The sequence below is a fragment of the Hoplias malabaricus genome, chromosome 10 (genome assembly GCF_029633855.1).
Source record: "Hoplias malabaricus isolate fHopMal1 chromosome 10, fHopMal1.hap1, whole genome shotgun sequence".
Taxonomy (NCBI): Eukaryota; Metazoa; Chordata; class Actinopteri; order Characiformes; family Erythrinidae; genus Hoplias; species Hoplias malabaricus.
In genome coordinates this window covers 24,179,483-24,199,217 of record NC_089809.1, presented here as the reverse complement: position 1 = coordinate 24,199,217, position 19,735 = coordinate 24,179,483, and the positions used below count along the sequence as shown (strand labels likewise).

The following is a 19,735-nucleotide window of genomic DNA, read 5'->3' as shown; positions in this document are numbered from 1 at the left end:
GGACCCTGGAGCTGTGTGACAGTGACACTAATTGTTGCGCCACCGTACTGCCCTAAGGAAATATTATTTTCAGAATAGATATTCAAAATATACGTTCAGGAGATTAAATTGGGAAAATTGAATGAACACATATTACCCACTATATACAATTATTTAATATAGAATATTGTACAATTATAATATGTATCATTGATGGTTTCACCACAGTTACAGCAAGATACCATCACAGTGATAGTTTTTCACTTAGTGTGCCAGCCAGCGGATGTTGTCTTGTTTTGAGTTTGTCAAAGTCATTACCATCCTGCAAATCATAGTGACAAATCCCAGAGCAGTCTGTGTTAGAAGTCTTACATTTCCTTTGCACCTTTCATTTAATAGCTTGGAGAGACACTTGAGAGACGTTTGGTTTATGTTTTGTGATTGAACGCAATTCTCATGACATTTTTGAAGTTATTATTGTGTTGCCTACACATACACACACAGCCTGGAGAAAATGATGAATCTAGTGACAACCTTAAAAGGTTGATTCAATAAAAGAGCAGAAAGTATATGTAGCCCATGCTGCAGAAAAACCACAGTTAGAATATTCTATGAGAAAATGTTTATTCAGTAGTGTTTCATACTACAACACTGCTTTCATAACTAATGTTTCCATTATAACCCATGTTTAAGAAGCTCATTACTTCTTTTAATCCTGTTGTACAAATGTCCTCAAATGCCCAAAATGGGAATCTGTTTTAAAACAGTAGGCACTTCAAGGGCGTTTAAACATCTGTGAATATACATTTTCATAGACTTTTTTTAAACTAACATATTACATTTAATATGTTGTATATAAATAATTATATTCTATAAATTATTGTATATTAACATATACAGATAAGTCATTGACTCAAAATGGTCAGGTCTTTAAAAGGAAATTAAGCAGAAAGGAACATGAAAAGGAATGAGCATGTTAAGTATTCATGTAATTAAGACATAATTTTCATCACACCACCGTTTAAGTCTTTGGAAAATTATGACAGTTGATCAGTATTATAACAAGACACAAGGATTCATCTATGACAACAGTGGCCCTGTTAATGCAATACTTACAATTAACACAACAAAGGCCAACTACATGTGTATTAAACAAAGAAATAAAATGAAGTGCACTTATGCTGGTAATCTTATATATGTCTCATTGTGAATTCTGATTAAATCAGTTTTATGTCTGAACAGCCCGTTATATTTTGTCTTGTCAGTCAGATACTGGTCATTGTCTTTATTCTACTAATCTAAGAATATTTACAGGCAGACTTTTTAATGACCATATGAAAACATAACGAAGTTTTAATCATTAACTAATCTAGGTCCCAGTAAATCTAGATGATCTATTTTTACTATCCAGAACCTGTCAATAATAACATTTTATCTATGATGGTACCATGCCAGAAAAGAAAACCAAGAAACCTTTAAAAGAGTCTCCAATTCAACATAATCCCAGTTATATGGCCAAAGTCTGATATCTGACTTGGAGACAATATCAGTGTAAAGTCACAGTCATCCTAATTAAAGCATGTAAACAACATTAGGATCAGAACGTGAATGGCATAACAAGAAGTCTCAAAATAGAAGAGTAGCCAGCTTCCCAATGTTTGTAATTTAGGTGCCTAGGGAAACAGATGGGAAACTTAATTTTCATAACCTCACTTGACATACTACAAATGTCTTTTTACCACTTAGGTGAGAATATATATATATATATATATATATATATATATATATATATATATATATATATATATATATATATATATATATATATATATATATACACACCTACACCTTGAGTTTGAGAATGGCAGATATGACAAAAGATAAATACACAGTAACATTTCAAATCAAAGAAAATTGTCAAGTAGCACTGCTTACTCAATGAGTGAACATTACTTTGCATAGCAACTTAAGATAGGGAGAGAGATAAATGGGGGAGAGGAAGGGAGAGAGAGAGAGAGAGAGAGAGAGAGAGAGAGAGAGAGAGAGAGAGAGAGAGAGAGAGAGAGAGAGCAGAAGCATATCAGGGTTTGTTCTTGGCTTAATTAAAAAAGGAAATAATTGAATTAGGGTCTGAAGTAATTCCATTAAAAAATATGAAATATGACATGAAAACATTTTGAAATGATTGGTCCTCTCATACCCTGATACATAATTGACAAAAATATACAAATTTATGTCAGCAGAGCAAAAAATGGCACCAGCCCAAAGCATAATTTTTACAAAAAAATTTCCTGTACCTGAACAAGGAATGAAGTCAACACTGACATCATAAATGATGTGACTGCAGAAGTGTGATTAGGGTAATTATTAAAACTGAAAATATGAAGTACAATTATAGTCCACGTTTCAACCCATTTCTTGTTTTTAAAAAAAATACAAATATGTACCTCTAAAGTAGTCAATGGATGACGTCATGAGAAAATTTCAACTGTTTTATATTACACATTATTTTCTCTAACAATTCCAAAATCCACAAAAGAAACAATTTTAATCCAAATGAAAACACAAGACCTGACTGGCTTTATGAAGCAAAATATCTTTGTTATTAAATAAGGTTCTCAATAAAACCCTCCTCAGTCTTTCATCATTCCAGCATTTCTTTTAAAAGACTGAGGAAATGGTTTTCATATGGATTTTAATGTTAAGAGTGATTGGTCATTTAAGCATAGAACTCCTTGGTTGGAGCCTTTTGATAGGCTGTGCTGGGGGGTTTACGCTCCCCCAGATCATAGCTGCCCTCATCCTTCTTCCTCATGCGGTACACCAAGAGGAGGATGAGGAAGATAGCAAACAGGAAGCCGATCACACCACCAGCTATAACAGCTACATGAACAGAGGAAAAGAAAGAAAAGGTTAGAATACATTCTTCCAATGATCAGGCTACATAGACAACTATTTTGTTGGTGCATTATGTTCTATTAGAATATTTCCCTGTGTATTCTCAAGCACAGGAAAATGAATAAAATATAGTGAATGCGCCAAAAAGCCACATTGTAATGCAGTAAAATGCTGAAGTAATCAATGAAGTGTTTAAGAGTGAGAGGGCACTTAAACAATCTTATTTGCCTGGGATGGTGCTGAACTATTTAATGAAAGAAAGTGAATTTGTCTCTAGTTGTGAAGCATCCATTAGTAGCTGAAATGCTCAAACACTTTTTCAATCTCTAGGTATCTTATCACACAGAATTTAAGATAACACACATGCACACACACAGGGCTTGAGAATCAGAAAAATAATATTTCTGAAGCTAATCTGAACATACCTGCAAGCACTTCTGTTCTCTGGAAGAGGTTTTCTGTGCGCACCTCATGTTGCTTGTCAGACTCCTGTGACAGACCAGTGAAGCTGCTGGTGCTGGTGGCTACAATACTGACCTGAGGCTTCTCAGTCTGATAATCAGACACCTAGAGAGGATACAGGAAGAGAGGAGATGTGGGAAAATGAAAGAAGAATATGAAAGAAGACCCTTCATGTGCAAATGTAACGTTGGGCAGATTATCATTTGCAGTGCACAGGGCACTTTCAAACTCAATGAACACTGACACAATTCAATGTTTTGTTTCAAAAAATGCACACTGCATGTTTTAATTTGAGATTTGAATATCTGCATTGGAATAACACATCATCTATAGATATTTTTACCCACAGTCCCCCATTTTTGTTGTATTATTAGTTCCCCTAATAAGAGAAATTCCTAAAAAGGTCTATAGTTGACTGTACATGGGGCATCTGCATCTGGGAATTCAAAGATGTGTTATTGCTAGACTAAAGAAGTGTTAATACAAGCAAGTTGACCATAATGAAGCTTAAAAAAAGTAATAAATTCAATTCCTAACATGGATTATGGTTATGTTGTCTTCAGAAGTCAATCATTTTAAGTACGCATAAAGCATTGCGTTTTTTAAAATATGACACAAATTTGCCCAGTTTTGTATAGTCTGGGTTCTATAAAATTGTCAGTAATTCCAAAACTGAATTTTTAATACAACATCCATGGACTACTATATATGTTTAAAATGACTATGGTGACAAGTAGATTTGTCTACTTAAGACTGAGGTGAAATCTTCCACAGGTTACAATGCAGACAGAGAGTGGTGACAGCCTGTCATCTGACTCAAATAGGTGCAATACAAAAGGAAACACAACATGTCACAGTCTGTGGGCTTTGTAAGTTTTTCCTCCTGCTAAAATCTGTGAGAAATTTTGACACGCAATGTCAAACTTTGACAAGTGACAACAATAACACCAGTGAGACATTTCTGAAAGTTGCAGTACTGTTGACATGAAATGCATTTTCACCTCTTTGCCCATTTTGTTGTCCACTGTGGTGTCCATGGTAGACTCTGGCTCTATGAGTGAAGAAGTCTCCAGACTGGGGTTGCTGGTCTGGGTGAAATGTTCGATGATCTCTTGTATACTCTTTCTTGACATATCCTCATCATCGTTATCACTGAAACCTGTATTTATAGAACAAAGAAAACATTAGGTACACACATGTCTAAGCGATGTAAATGATTAGACAATTTTTTACACTTATTTGCATTCTGTAACACCTCGTATAATGACCATAAAAAAGTAAATTATTGAGATACTCTGCAGAAGATACACTTGAGTCTAAGGTCACCATGCTCAATGACATTTGTCACATAGAGGGATATAAAGCCCTGTAAAACTGAGCTGAGGAATATTGCAGATGTGTTCTCTGAAGTGTTGATGCTCCATCCAGTACATTTTGGATAAACTGCAGTGGTGTAAATCCTTTTCAGAAGAGTAGAAACTGTTACAGCAGCAAAGGGGGATATTGGTCTGTTGACCAGATGTCCACCAACTCTGCAACATGGAGTTCTAATTTAAACAGAAACAAGAGATTTAATTTAATTATTTGCGTAATATACTGCAATAATTTATTATAACACAGTGGGTAACACCACTGTTCTCCACATAACTGAATAGTGTTTTTAATTCCTGGGAAGAACACCAGATTACCTATAATTGTCTTTGGGTAATGTACCAGGATTAAACTTGTAAGACACTGAATAAAAGCCAAAAATATAACAGAAAAATATAACATCAGCGATTTTCTCCTGAAAGCACTGTTTATAAAACAATGTATGTTTCTTTGTTTCTTCTTTTTATGAGTTCTGTAAATGAATGTAAATACGTAAGTAGAGTTTTTCTGTAAGTCAAAGTCTCCATAAGTGTTGCTGATTGCAACTCAAGAAAAGGGAGCTTATTCATTAATAATGTAGAGCTCATGTATGGAGCAGACACCTGCTGGATAACCATGGTGGTCTTGGCTGACCGCGTTTGACCGCAGGTGAAACATCTGTGCACTCATCAAACTGCTGCCATTGTCTAGCAGCCAGCAGGCAGCCCTTTTGCTTACAGTGGCCACACAAAAGCACACCAGTATTTCAGACTCAGTGTTACAAGCTTAATGAGCTGTGCCAAACTGACCACACGCTGGAGTTTGTCTGGGCCATTAGGCCTGTAAAAAACCCCCAAAAAACAGCAACAAGACTGCTACTGCTACACCCATTACATTAAAAATAATATTGTGTTTAAGACCATATATATGATTAAGTCAATACACTGTTTTACAAATGAGAAAATACAGTCGATTGTAATTAAATTTTAAAAAGAAAAATGAAACAGTAAAAAGTAAAACATGATTCAAACAATATATATAAAAGAAATAAAATGAAACAAAAATTTAATTGGAATAAAAGTGCTTTTACAGGATAGAAGTGCTGTAGAGTTAGCAGCATTTTATACTGAGCTGGACGTCTGCTCAAACAGCATGTAAAGCAGCATAGTAGTTAAATGTTGTTTCTCCATGTTTAGTCTTTACCTGAAGCAGGACAAACTGACTACTTATTAAAGATATAAATATATATTTTTGCTCATTTCACTGCCACATATCAGAGAAATATGCTGGTCCTACGCTATTAAGATCTTTATAGACCAGAGTAATTTAAAGTCTATTCTGCAGCATACTGATATGGGGTATTAAATATGGTGTTCATGTGTTCCCTTCTTTTGCTTTTACTGAGAATACTGGCAGCTTTTTTTTCTGGATGTCCAGTTAGGAGAACATTACATTAATATATCCTGATAGGATAAAAATAGGCATGGGTGTATTGCTCTAGGCCTGATTTAGTCAGAAAATCTCTATTCTTGTTGAGGTTTTTAAGGTGTATTTATGCTGATTTGGTAACAATTTTGACTTTAAATGTCAGGTCAGAGTCCATTACTACACCACAGTTACACATTAATTCTTTAGATATGGAGCTCTTCAATCAAGATACCTGGTCAGTCCACACCTCTGTTATATGTAAATAAAATAATATCGCTTTTATTCTGTCCCATCCACTTAGTGATGTGCTCATGGCAATCACACAGTGAGTCAAGGGGATTTTTTGAGCTGAGCAGATCTGTGAGCTGTCAGATAAAATTTGTATGTACATCAAACAAATAGCTTTTAGAAACTTCAAATTTCACTGTTTTCAGGGCCCTGAAGATCTGCTGATACTGAGGGTCTAGAACAGGGGGGACTCAGTCCTGGTCCTAGAGAGCAAGTTTTAGCTCCAACACTAATATAAACACACCTGATCCTTAATGAAGGCCTTCAGGACTATCTGAATATTAGAGCCAGGTGTTATGGATCTGAATTCTCTACAGTGAAAGATCTCCAGGACCAGCATTGTTCCAACATAGGTAATGTATTTCAATATATGTTATAAACAAAATAACTTTTCAGTCAGCAGTAAGGTACAGCATTGTAGCATTTTTAATCTGAACCCATAGTCTATACCCTGGATGAGAACAGTTGTTGGTTTCTCGTTTTCCAGTTGTATCTATGATACCTGCATTACTAGAGGTTGTGTGGTGGGCACAGCTTAAGTGAGAATGGTGGAGCTCCAAATTTTGATAATCATTTACTCTGTATTTGTTTGTATATAATAGTCACTGAGAGTGATTATGCTTAGCAAGAAATCTTCTTAGCCATGCATCCAGTGATTTGGGGTAGAATCCGGACACAAGGCAACCCTGAACTGGAAAAGTGGTTACAGACAACAAACGAACGAATGAATGAATGAAATAATTCTGTTTACTTTAATTCTGGTTGTTTGATCTGACAAACAAATCATGATGATTCTGTGAAATGGCATTTTATCAATCATTAGTCTGCATCATTACTCTCTGTCAACTTGTGCTCCAGTACACTGGGTACCACAGCAAGTAAATACAGTACAGTTCACATGGCAGTGAAAATGGTGAAAAAAATACCACATGTGTGTCTGCAGCACTGATTTTTATGAAAATATGGGAGCCTTACCTGATCCTGAGCCAGAGTTGAAGTCATCATCATCAACAGGATAATCCCCTGACTGCTGTTCCTCTAGGTAGATGTCATCATTTGTGGCTTGACCTGAGACTAGCAACTACAAGAATAAAAAACACAGAGCATGCTAGATTTCAAGATTCATGAAAATGACTCTCACCACTGTGATGTTGAAAATCATACATAAAACCACTGAAATTGTGTCAACACAGCCACTCTGAAAAATAGTTGTTAATCTGACAATCATTCATCCTCCATGTTGTAGCTTATAACGCAAGCCGTAACATCTTCTGGATTGGATTATGCCCAAAATAGCAAATTAAATAATCAAATTTCAGGTTTTCGTTCCGAAGTCAAAATCCAATCATCTGCTTTTTGAAAAAATTGCACACTGGATATGCAGAGCCTAAAACAGCTTGCTAACTACAGATCTACCCTAGGTCTTTAATATATATTTATGTATTGTTTAGTAGATTTATGTAGTTTTTTAATTAAAATTGAAGTTTGCTTGTTATTTAAGTTAAAATATTGATCAAGCTTTAATGAGTTACAGTTTGGAGTTTGGCAAACCTGTCACAAAAGCCCTTCGTATATATATGCAGTATTGCAGTTTTAATATTCATAGATATTGAATAATATATTAGTGTAACAGAGACAAATAAAAGACTGCAAGGTCCCTCTCACCTCCCTAGAAACCACAAAGAAAGCAGATGATTTGCCTTAAGACAAAATCAGCACAACAGCTCCCTGACCTGTAAGCTCACCATTTAATGTCTGCTATCTGTCAAATTTGTGAAACACAATGGGTGTCGGTGCTTTGACTCAGAGAATTGCACTTCAAGGCTGCGAGGAGGAGTGATGGTAAGCACAGACGGCCATGCGCTCTCACTCAAACACAAAAACACTCTGAGCCTCGCAGTGTAGTAGAGGCTGTTATGAAGAAAAGCAGACTGAGCTAGGTGTGGGTTTTTTAAATCTGTAAGCCTGTCTTTATTCCGTCTCTCCATGAGCTTTCTGTCAATGTGACAGCACTGTGGTGCCACCTTTTCAGCTTTGATACAGTATCAGGTCTTTCTAATCATATTGCTTTAGAAAATCTGTACAAGCAGGCAAACAGCTGGGTGACAATTGTGGAGATTGTGCTTTGTGCAGTCATATGCTTTCAAAAAATCAAAAGGAGTAAGAAGTAGACATTAATTACATACAGAGAGCATACAGTGCATACACACACACATTTATAGAAGTGACCATTTCTGAAGTTATATAAAGAATACATCAGCTTATTTTGATTGATTGTGTTGTTGCAATTGCTATGAAAACTAACACATGTATTTTGACAAAATTAAGCATAGCGCTGTGCATGATTGTTCACTGCAAGAAATTTGACATCCAATCTGCCGCCGTGACTAAGCCTAGAGTGATTTTTACCCATTCCTAAATGTGAAGAAATATCTCTGTGGAAAGTGTTGTTCTGATGATAATGATGAATGGTCAAGTAATGAAAAAACATCACACTTATCCAGTTCAGGGAATCACTGGGCACAAGCGGGGGGGGGGGGGGGGGGGTGACTGTGACACTAAGCTAATTGCTAAATCTAGTTAACTAATATATAGGATTTAAGGCTGACTACATAGAAAAATAAAAATATAATACATTTCATGTGCTCATTCTTCTTATGTATACTGAGAAATTATTGAGTGCCCCTTTTGTGTATTTCAAGAATCTTCTATTAACTGTAAAAATCAATGTATAACTGTCATTCAAATTTATTCTGATCTGTATAAGACTACAATGAAAAAAATACGACATCTAAACAGAGCTAACTTACTTTTACTGCTTTAATAAATGGAAAACAATGTATGTATGCTTTTCATCAGTGAGTTACATTCTCGTGGCTATGTTGGAATAGAAGGGTGTGATTATTTCAGGATTCATCAGCCTGATGGATATGCAGAGCATGTAGGCAGACTTCTTATGGAAGCCTTACTTCAGTGAGTCATAAAACTAGTGTGTGAATGTGTTCCTTCTAAAATGTCAGTGCATTAGGCTGTCTCAGATTTCTTTCTCCTAAAATAAAATAATTCCATTTTGCATTTATCCAACAGAATGAGAGTGTGAATTTGGCCAAAAAAAATAGTAGTCTTTCTCAAAGTGATTATTAAATGATGATTTTCCTCTTCAGATGTTTCTTCAGACATCCAGATACCTCTTCCCAAGTTAAAACCTTGTTCATGTATTCACAATTGAGTTCATCATCTTATAAGTATGTGATGCTGAATTATTTCAAGAAAAACACACTGTAAACTAAGACTAGCTCTGAAATAACGCAGCATAAATATGAAAAATTCCACACACTGCTTAAAATACACATAATATTGGCTGCTGGTTTGGGGAATTAGCTTTTCAACTATTATTCAGTTTCTTTTGCGCACAATATTGGAACCCCACAACAAAACCTCAACATTCTACCAAAGGGCCAAGCAAAACGTATGTCATATCTGAGGCTCTAATCTGATCAGAGTAAAACAATAGAGATGAACAGTCAATGTATGGTAAATTGTAATACTGGGAGCAGTGATATTACCAAGGCTTGCAAAACATAAACAACCAATAAAACAAAAAGTGTAGGGCTGCAATTTTTTTTCATTGATCATCATTATTCTATGTATGTGTTTTGGTGTTAAAAACACACAATAAGGCTGAAAGGGCAGAACTGGTCATATTAAAATAAGCACATAATAACGACAGTGATGTATTCTAGAGGAGAAAGCAGCATTCCACAAAATTCTAAATTCCACAAACTACTTAGTATTGTATTATTAGTTTTACTTGCACAAGAGTAAATGGTGCCTTTTACCGTGTTGCATTTCTTGCTATTCGTCTAAATAAGAGGTTAGTATGGTTTACTTGAAGTAAACAGTGGGAAAAAGTCTGCTATTTTAATAAGAATAATCCTACAATTTCTCCAACCTTTTTGATGCCCATATACCACAGCCCTAGACAGAAGTGTGAGAGCTCAGTTTGGAGTGTGTTGAATAATATCACCCATTCCAAAACAAACTCCTGTTAGCCATCTGAAGGTGAGAGCGGCATTCCTGAGATCCAGGCTGCAGCACAAGTGAGGTATTGTGCTCTAGTCTGAGTTGCTCTCTTTCAGCAGGAGCCAGCGCTACAGCTGGACAGGAAACGCTAAAACTCACAGGGCCACTCTCTCCTCCAAACAGCTTGGCCAAACACTGTCAAACACCATCTCTCTCTCTCTCTCTCTCTCTCTCTCTCTCTCTCTCTCTCTCTCTCTCTCTCTCTCTCTCTCTCTCTCTCTCTCTCTCTCTCTCTCTCTCTCTCTCTCTCTCTCTCTCTCTCTCTCTCTCTCTCTCTCTCTCTCTCTCATATATACACAAACACACACAACATTTTCCACTCTGTAACACATGCACACATTCGTTAAGCATCCCTGGCCCAGTATGTTACACACATAAGCCATTTTCCACTCTCTAACACATGCACACATTTGGCTCACATCACTGGCCCAGTATGTTTCAGACAAACACACACGCATGCACACACACACACACACACACACACACACACACACATACACGCACACACACAACACATCAAGCCTGCTGCATGTGATCACCAAGTCCCACAGTAAAAAACACAGAATGGAAGAACAGACCTGCTGGATGGACTTGGCCAGCCTCACTCACACTCCATAAATGAAGGGAGGAGCATTTGCTGCTGACTGAAAATGAGCTGAATAATTCAAGATAGGAAACATTTTCCCAAAAAGCTGAGTGATGCAAAATATCACTGTAAACCACACCAAGGTAAATAAAACTGATGTCTACTCCGAATCCCTTTATATTTTAAACACCCCCCAAACAAATTTAAAAAAGCATCTAAAGCATTTAAAGCCATGTGGAAAAGAAAAGCTAGACATCAGACAAAAACATAATAGCAGATTCAGTAAGGCTGATGTTGGTGCTGAACAAAAGAATCTGCTCTTGTGGAAACATTCACAATGTCTAGAAATATCTGACTAAACTACAATTCTTTATGGAATTCAGTGAACAATAACACTTCAAGCTACTTTGTGATAATAGCATCAGCAACTTAGAACACAGAAGCAGAATATAGACAATACCACCAGTTTGTTATGTTAGAATGTGAATGTATAATTTATGAAATAATACATCATTACTATGATGGACTGGTGCCCTGTCCAGGCTGTGTTCCAGCCTAGAGGACATTATTTCAAGACTCAGCTCAACCTTGGTCCAGATGAAGACACATGAATGAATGTATGCCTAAAAAAATGTAATTTAAATAGTCATATTAATTGTATCAGCATTTGCAAGTAATATTTCAGCTTGAAAGAAAATCTTTATCTGAAAGATCTAGAAATTTTGTAAAAAGCCAACTGTGACTAGACATGTACTGCCTTGTTGTCACAGGCCAGCTCACCTCTGTCACACGGCCTCATCAGGTGCATATATTACACCACTGTATTATATTACTACATCAGTTATTGGACCTATGCCAGAATTAGAATTCATCAAATATTTCCATTTAAAGTGAAATTTCCATTATTATTTCACGTCAAAAACAGGAAGCAACTGGGTTTTTGCAAAACCAAAGCTTGCAAAGTCAAAGCTGCAAAGAAATGTTTCCAAACAGAGTATTTTCTTGACAAAAGTGTTGTATTGTGACAGTGGTACCATGACGAGAAAAACAGCTGTTGAATCCTATCAGCACTAAAGGAGAGAAAATGCCAACGAGTATCACAATGGAGGTAAGCTCATTCAGCACAGTAAATAGGCTGTTTCTGCAAAAACACTGTGAATAAGAATGATATGGCTTAGCAATATAAAAACAGAATTCTAAGTCTGTCCCATCCAAGTCCACTTATTACAGCATGTTAGATTTACTGTATTTCCTTCTGTATTTATGTCCAATATATTTATTTTAAAATGTGAAAATAAATTAAGATGTGAAATAATTTTTGGGACTGAGATAAATAAAAGTGGAGTGTGGTATTCATGAAAAAAAAACTGGCAAAAGGAAGCCTTCTTTAGTGTAGTTTTATTCACTTTTGAATGAGATTCTCTTTATGTGCTGAGTAAAAGTTTCAGGGAGAGCTTTAACATCGAACACAACGAAGCTCAGTCACAGAAGCTTTAAAAATTAAGCTGAAGAGCAGCTTGTGGCTCAAACAATAATACTCCATATATCTCCATGTCCCTGCTTCTTTTTAAGAGATAAACGGATGTATTAAGTGAGGTAGGACAGGAAACATTCCAAAAGCTACACAGGAGCAGGCACTGTGAGTGTGTGATTAAAATAGAGAGAGAGAGAGAAGAAGAACAAAAAAGAGGGTGTGTTAAGAGTTAGTTATGAGGATTAATCATTATTTAAGTGTAAATAGAATGTAATCTACATTCTGAACTCAACAGTAGTGATACTGTGTTTACATCTGTAGATTCAATCACTAATACCTCATCATGCTCTGCAAAAAGAGTTATGGGAGGCAGTTGCGGACAAGTTCGATAAAATGATTAATTTAGGGTGATTATTCACCTAATTATTTTCAAGGATTGAGCTTCTGTGGCAAAGAAAAAAAAATATCCTTAGCGCTGTACCTTTGACTGGATAAAGGCTTTAGACTGTAGGCTGGTTGGTGGAGGTTTGTTACAGTCGTTGCCAGATGTGGCACAACACACCTAAGACCTGACAGGATTAGGCCAGACATCAAAACCACAGATGAGTGTCTAGAGAGTTGAGCTGCAGAGACAATGCTGGAGTTTTTCAGCTTCAGGCTGCCGTTCAGGCCCCTGTGGCAGGTCTAAAATGATTATTACACTCCACACATTCCCTTCACACATTCCAGCCTGCATTTACCGTTCTTAATGTAATCACAATATGAACCAGACTGCTGTGCTTCCTTTGAAATCCTTCTTAATACCCCTCAGGCCTGCCAGCGTTATTCCACTGATCTGTTTCGCTTCAGTGGCTGGATGGACACCACACATCTTTCACCACATTTGCACACATATTACACAACAATGTGGCAAAGCTACCAACCAGTCTGCTACAATCTCAAATCAATATCAAAGGCCATAACACACACACTCTGACCTGCAGGACACATTGTACCAGTGTCATTTTTTTCCACACACTGCACCAACATCAAAAAAACACAGACTACAATGTGAAAATCAAACAAATATGAATTTTCTTACAGTTACTGATTTACCTATCTATGGCTTACACACGCTCCAGACACAGCAGCAAATGCCCCTCTCTCTTTAAATCAGTTTCCTCAAATGGACTTATTTCTGACATTCAGGGAAATAGAAAGCTTAAATAAAATGCTGGACAATATGAGGCAGATCCCATCCTTCTACACAAAGAATCAGTGTCAATGAATAGAAATCAATAGTGTAGCGCATTAATGCAGAGGGAAAGAAGCAGAGCGGTCCAGATTCATTACTGCAAGTGAGCTGAATATGTGAGATGTGAAACAGTCACACTCCACTGCTTCTCCCCTCATCTACTCGCATGGTCAGGTACAGTCTCCCAGAGAATTACAGAGACAGGGAGAGAATGCGAAAGAGAGAATGAAAGAAATAATAAAAAAAGAAATTTGTTTTGAAACCTCTCCCTGCAGCAAAATTACAAACTGATTACCAAAATTCACAAAGTTGTTCAATAGCATACAGCTTACCCAAGTTATGGGATTTTTTTATTTTATATTCTGTATTGACGGTAGTCTGCATTTCTGACTTATTCTGTTTGTACTGATGTCACAAATTGACAAATATTTAAAAGCTAAACAGCTGACCAAAAATATCTCCAAAATGGTAAGTTAATGGGAGACAAAAGTGTTCTTAAATTTCAACATCAATGAATTTGAAGATGTTTTATGCCAAGACATTTGCAACATATCTCTTGGTCCATCGATCGTGAAGTTTCCACACAGAAAAACGCAGATGATGTGTTCTAATAATGTAGAGAAAAATGGGACTAAAAGGAGATAAAAGATGTCCTATGGACAGGGAGGGAATGGGTTTTGAGAGGAAGGTCTATGTCAGATGCTTGTTCATGCAGCGGTTGGTGTGAAGCAGACCTGTGTCATTGTGGTGAGAGTGAGATCTATCCGAGTGTGAGAACACAGATGTGTGTCTATGTGAGTGTGATACAAAACCAAGCCAGCTGAGACAGCAGCTATACACATGGCCAACCAGCTGCTGACGTTCATACATACACTGTACTCATACGCATGCATACACACACATGCTGTGTACACACACAGGGAACATTAGGCAGTCATCAGCATCCAGAGAGAGGAAGACTATCCATGAATACAGCCATTCAGACCACAGACATGAAAACTATTCTTAATATTCCAGCTCAAACACAGGTGCTGAACACACAGAGAGAGAGAGAGAGAGAGAGAGAGAGAGAGAGAGAGAGAGAGAGAGAGGAGGGAAGAAAGGTTAAAAATAAAAGAGCTATAAAGTAAGGAAGTACACAGTGAAAAAACAGATTGAAGACTGACATTGAGTGTCAATGAAGGGAGACAATCAGGGACAGACAGAAAATAAGAAAGAGGATGAAAGAGGGATGTAGAGAAAGGCAGAGAGTAAACAGAGAGAGATAGTAAGAGATAGTATAGTCTATAGATGTATAGTCTGAGTCTGGTGTAATCTGCAAGAATAATACTTTAGGAGTCATGACCCATGATGTAAACAGCAGGAAATGTGGAAGATTGACTTATTTGTTAAACAGAACAGTGAGGTGTGGAGCAGGTGGGTATACTCATCACACACACAACATCTGAAATGGAGTTCCCTCTGATGTAGGCTGATAGTTCATGACCTAGTCATGACTTTTTAAAGCAGACATTTACAAAGGAGTTACCAAACCAAAACCAGAATCTTTACAGCCATTCTCAGCCTTTGGACATTCTTTTATATTAATTTGTATTTCATAACACAGCAAAAATCAACAAGGAACTCTGCACTGATAAAGTGGGATTGCACAATATGGACAATTTTACTGTATATTAGCAATGTAATATGCCCTGCACAATTAGATGTATCAATAATGTGACTTGGTAAAATTTAGCCTGCAGTAATTTGACAAGAATAACTGTTTTTGTTGCACTACAATAATCATATTTGCATAAATATTTGGATTTCAGGGGAAAAACAACAAAAACTAATACAACGTGTTTGTTTAAGAACTAATAATTTACATTTTAATAGTCTGCATTCTAGATTTCATATTTAATAACAATTAATTTCAGACTAATGAAAGATATTGACCACTGAATTGGCCTAAAGCCTCATTTATACTTCTGCGTCAAACCTACGCTGCAGGCAACCCTTCGATGTGACACATATGCTATAATCTATGTATAGCCTTCAGCACACATATCCAAATATATAACGACGCAGACCATAGCGACTGTGATTGGTTAGTAGTCAGATGGACATTGTTCATGTTGAACCAAAGTAGCACAGGAACATGAACTCCTCTTCTCCACACTACAGAGACCACAGACAGCAGCAAATTAATAGCGAGGGATTTCCTTAGGCATGGCGTGGACGTCAGAAATGAACACAAATGTTGAACAAAGAAAAAATACTTACGTCTACAGGAAATAAATTAACTCAAGTAGAAGCGGGACCATGTGGGGAAAATGTGTTGGCTTTGTTTTTGTTTCTTTCCTGGCACCTCATGTAAACTATGCTCTGTCCCAAACAATGACCTACTCCCTAAAGGGTGCAATTTAAAGATAAAAGTAATTCTACTACAGCTCTGCATTTTGTGCTACTTAGTGTAGAGGAAGATGTTTGAAATTCAGCTCTAGTGGTGTGGAGGTGCAGTTGCAGAGCGACACAGGCACCAGTGCAGGAGTATAAATGCTCACAACACTGTAGGCTCTGCATCGGGTCAACACAGAAGCATAAATCAGCCTTAAGTCTGTATCTGTATGTTCCTTATTGCATTCATTTGTTCATATTGTTCTGCCAAGACTGGTTCTTTTAAGCATGTTCCAACACATATATAAACAGTTTGTGATGCATATACAATTCATGATGTTATATTTTTGCCTTACCATTTGTGAGCAAACCACAGATCTGGAGATATTACTGGTCAAACTGCTCACACTAAAAAAAGTGATTCAGTTCTGAATGGGGTTCATTAATTCTCTTTTATTCACAAGTGTTAATCTTATCAAGCACAAGCATGTATCATGCTTTATACACCATGCTCACTCTAAAAAGCATAGAGTACAGAGGTATCTCAGAGGTCTTTCAGTCAAGGCAGTAGATCAGGCGTGTACATGATTGTTCATGCTAACACCTGGGGCGTATAAAGCTCAGGTGACACAGCGGTCCATACACAGCACACCTGGACACTGTGAAACACTACACACTCCCTGCCTACAATCACTACAGCTCATTACACACCTGTGCAGCAATATCAGCTAAAGAACTGATGACACAAATGCTGCTGAGCACAAAAGCAAAGTGGAGTTAAATTTCCTAAACTTAAAATGAGTAAATACAACATTATTGATGTATAGGCTCTATTCAAATTTCTGCTCTTGAGATTTGAACAACTCTTGAAAAACAGTCATTGCAATATAAAAATGATTACTCATTCAACTCATTGAACTCAATTTAAAAATAATTAAATCAATTGTACCTTCTTAACAAATTAATTCTAATTCATATGAAGTTTGCATAATAGCTATGTTTATTAAATCTGCTGCTCTCTTGTAGTTAACAGGGTCTAAACCACACACACTCATTTTACAGGCTTTTTTAATCTTTTTTTTCTCTGTAATCTTTTATATCTCTGCATGGTTTGCTATTACTCTAGTTTTATCATTTGGCTTAAAATACTGTAACTTGTGTCAATCATGATCGGTAGATTAGCCAATAAATTATAGAAGCCATAGTGACAGGCCTAAATTTTACACAATGGTAAACTCTGTGGCAGGTTATAAGAACATGTTTGTCCACACCTGTAAATAAAGCTAATTTTATTGGCCATACACTGTCCTGAGATGGGCTCCTTTACTGCTGTTCTCTTTATGTGCTGCTGGAAGGAGGCCAAGCAGCCTGTGTGTACATGGATCACTAAACTCAGATGGACTTTCAGGAAGAGAGCACATTTTCATTGCTGCTTCACTTTCACAAAATAATGTACAAATTTCTGACCACCTCTGCAACGAAAAAACTAAAGAAACAGACATGATTTATTAACATATACTATTTATAATATTATACTCTTTTGTAAAACCTAAATGTGATCAAACAAAACCATTAACCTTTAAGCCAAAAAATAAAACAGAACATGAAGCATGGGGGTATATCCACAGCTCACATACGTTCGGCAGAAAATCTCTTCAGAGGAACAAAGTCTTCTATATGTAGACTCAACTGCCATCTCCCAAAAAACAGGCCAGATTTACTTGGAACTCTGTATCATCTGTCCATTACATTTTCTCCTCACAGTAAAGCTGAGTACTCCCTCATAATGTCAATTCAAAGCATTACAATGCCTCTGGAGAAACTATTAGCATACTCCATGAAACAAAACATGATGTTTTTTTTGTTCCATTCGGCTTTTTTCCAATGTGACTCACACAGACATTTTAGTCAAGTCAGACACGCCAATAAAAGTTGTTAATGAGGAACTGCATGGTGTGATGAGTCCAAGAATGATGCGCATTTTACGTACTTGAACTAAAGGAAGAGCATTATGCAGTTCTCCACACATTCCTGGTTTAGTGACATCACTGTCTAATGCTGGGAACACATGCTTCAGAGGAAGGACACACATCTGCACTGTACACAAAAAAACATCTGGCATGTAGGTGTCTGTTGTCAGAACAGAAAAGGTGCCTCCATATATGGACAGAGTGAAGGGGAGGCACACATCAGCCTATCCTCAACTCTGTCCACAGCAGCTCCACTAAGTCAACATGCTTGTGTAACCTCAGCCAGGAAACATTATGGAAGGAAGAAAAAAACACTTCTGAGAAGAAAAAAGTGATATATCCAAATAAAATCAATAAAGCTAACTAAAACTCAGGCTCTTCAAATCATTTACACTATTCATTATTATTTCATTAGAGATGCCCTGGAATTACTTGGGACTTGTGAGCACATTTATTCTATATATCTACAAATGCAGTAAAATAATCCAAATTCTGTTTAAACATCAGTTAAGTCTATTGATGCTATGTTTATTAATATTGTATTAGCAGTATTTTGTTATTACTGTGAGGAGTAATCGTACAAAAGAAATCAAAGCTGACTAAAAACTTGAGAATTCTTTAATTCCTTCATTCATTCATTGTCTGTATCCGCTTATCCAGCTCAGGGTCACGTTGGGTCCGGAGCCTACCCTGAATCACTGGGAATAAGGCATGGACACATCCTGGATGGGGTACCAGCCCCAATGTTCAATGAAAATGTCAATTTAAATCAGTTGTTTTTGTAATCTAATCATTTTATTTGGCAAGGGAGCTGTCAGAATAAATCAAGCAACAGAGACATTCCCAGAGGAAGAACTGACTCAAAAGTTAATCCCATGAGAGTTAATGGGTATTGTTGTTGATGATTGCTTACAGAATCAAAGCCAGTTCTTTTTCCTGGATGTAAAACAACAGTTAATGTATTTAGTTTAATTATCACAGCTAACCTGAGAAGTTTGAGGCTTTACTGAGACCTCCCCTAAAACTCAAGGAGACCCATTTGATATTACTAGGATCTTGTTCTCAGAAGATATATCTGAGCATCAGGCGACTTCAGCTAAATCTCCTTATCTTTCCATCTGATCTCAATGATAGGTGTCTAGGAGAAACTACAAAGATTTTAAGGAGATCTTTAATTTTTCTTGACTATTGGGGTCCTACATTTGCACATGATATGAATAATATAAAAAACCCTACTTTTTTCCTTTCTGTTATAAGTGGACTCCTGCTGTACTTTATTAAGTACTCCTTAGAGTCTTGCTTACTGTAATTTTTGAAACCACCACCGCAATGTTAACCACAGCTGTGCCCACCTCCTCAGCACACTGCCTCTGTCTCATCACCCCAGTCACTGTTAAACACAGATTCAGCTCTAATGAAAGTCCTTAGGAAGTGAAACCTGAGTGAGTGCTCACAGCAGACGACACGTCTCCTTCACCAGAGCTTTCCTTCCAGCTCTCCTCACCACTGCAATCACAGCTGCTCCCCAGCCCCCAAAATCTACCCTCACAACTTTCCATTTGCTCAGCTAACCAAGAGCCTGAGGAATGAAAGACTGAGAGCCTCAA

The 19,735-nt window shown here is 36.9% G+C and overlaps 1 protein-coding gene across 1 annotated transcript; it reads right to left on the bottom strand.

Moving 5' to 3' along the window:
- Positions 1–1,822: 1,822 nt before the first annotated feature.
- LOC136708027 (syndecan-2-A-like) lies at positions 1,823–19,507 on the bottom strand. Its single transcript, XM_066682289.1, has 5 exons — positions 19,433–19,507; positions 7,381–7,486; positions 4,341–4,498; positions 3,303–3,444; positions 1,823–2,862 (listed from the first exon to the last, which is right to left on the bottom strand). Exons 1-5 carry the CDS (start codon positions 19,505–19,507, stop codon positions 2,699–2,701), a joined length of 645 nt encoding a protein of 214 aa, XP_066538386.1. The 3' UTR covers positions 1,823–2,698.
- Positions 19,508–19,735: the final 228 nt, after the last annotated feature.

Excerpts from the sequence above, each read along its gene's own strand:
- LOC136708027 (XM_066682289.1), bottom strand. The coding sequence starts at position 19,507 with ATGAGACAGAGGCAGTGTGCTGAGGAGGTGGGCACAGCTGTGGTTAAC. Across the intron at positions 7,487-19,432 it reads TGGTGGTTTCAAAAATTACA|TTGCTAGTCTCAGGTCAAGC; the intron begins GTAAGCAAGACT and ends TTATTCTTGTAG. Across the intron at positions 3,445-4,340 it reads ACAACAAAATGGGCAAAGAG|GTGTCTGATTATCAGACTGA; the intron begins GTGAAAATGCAT and ends TATCCTCTCTAG.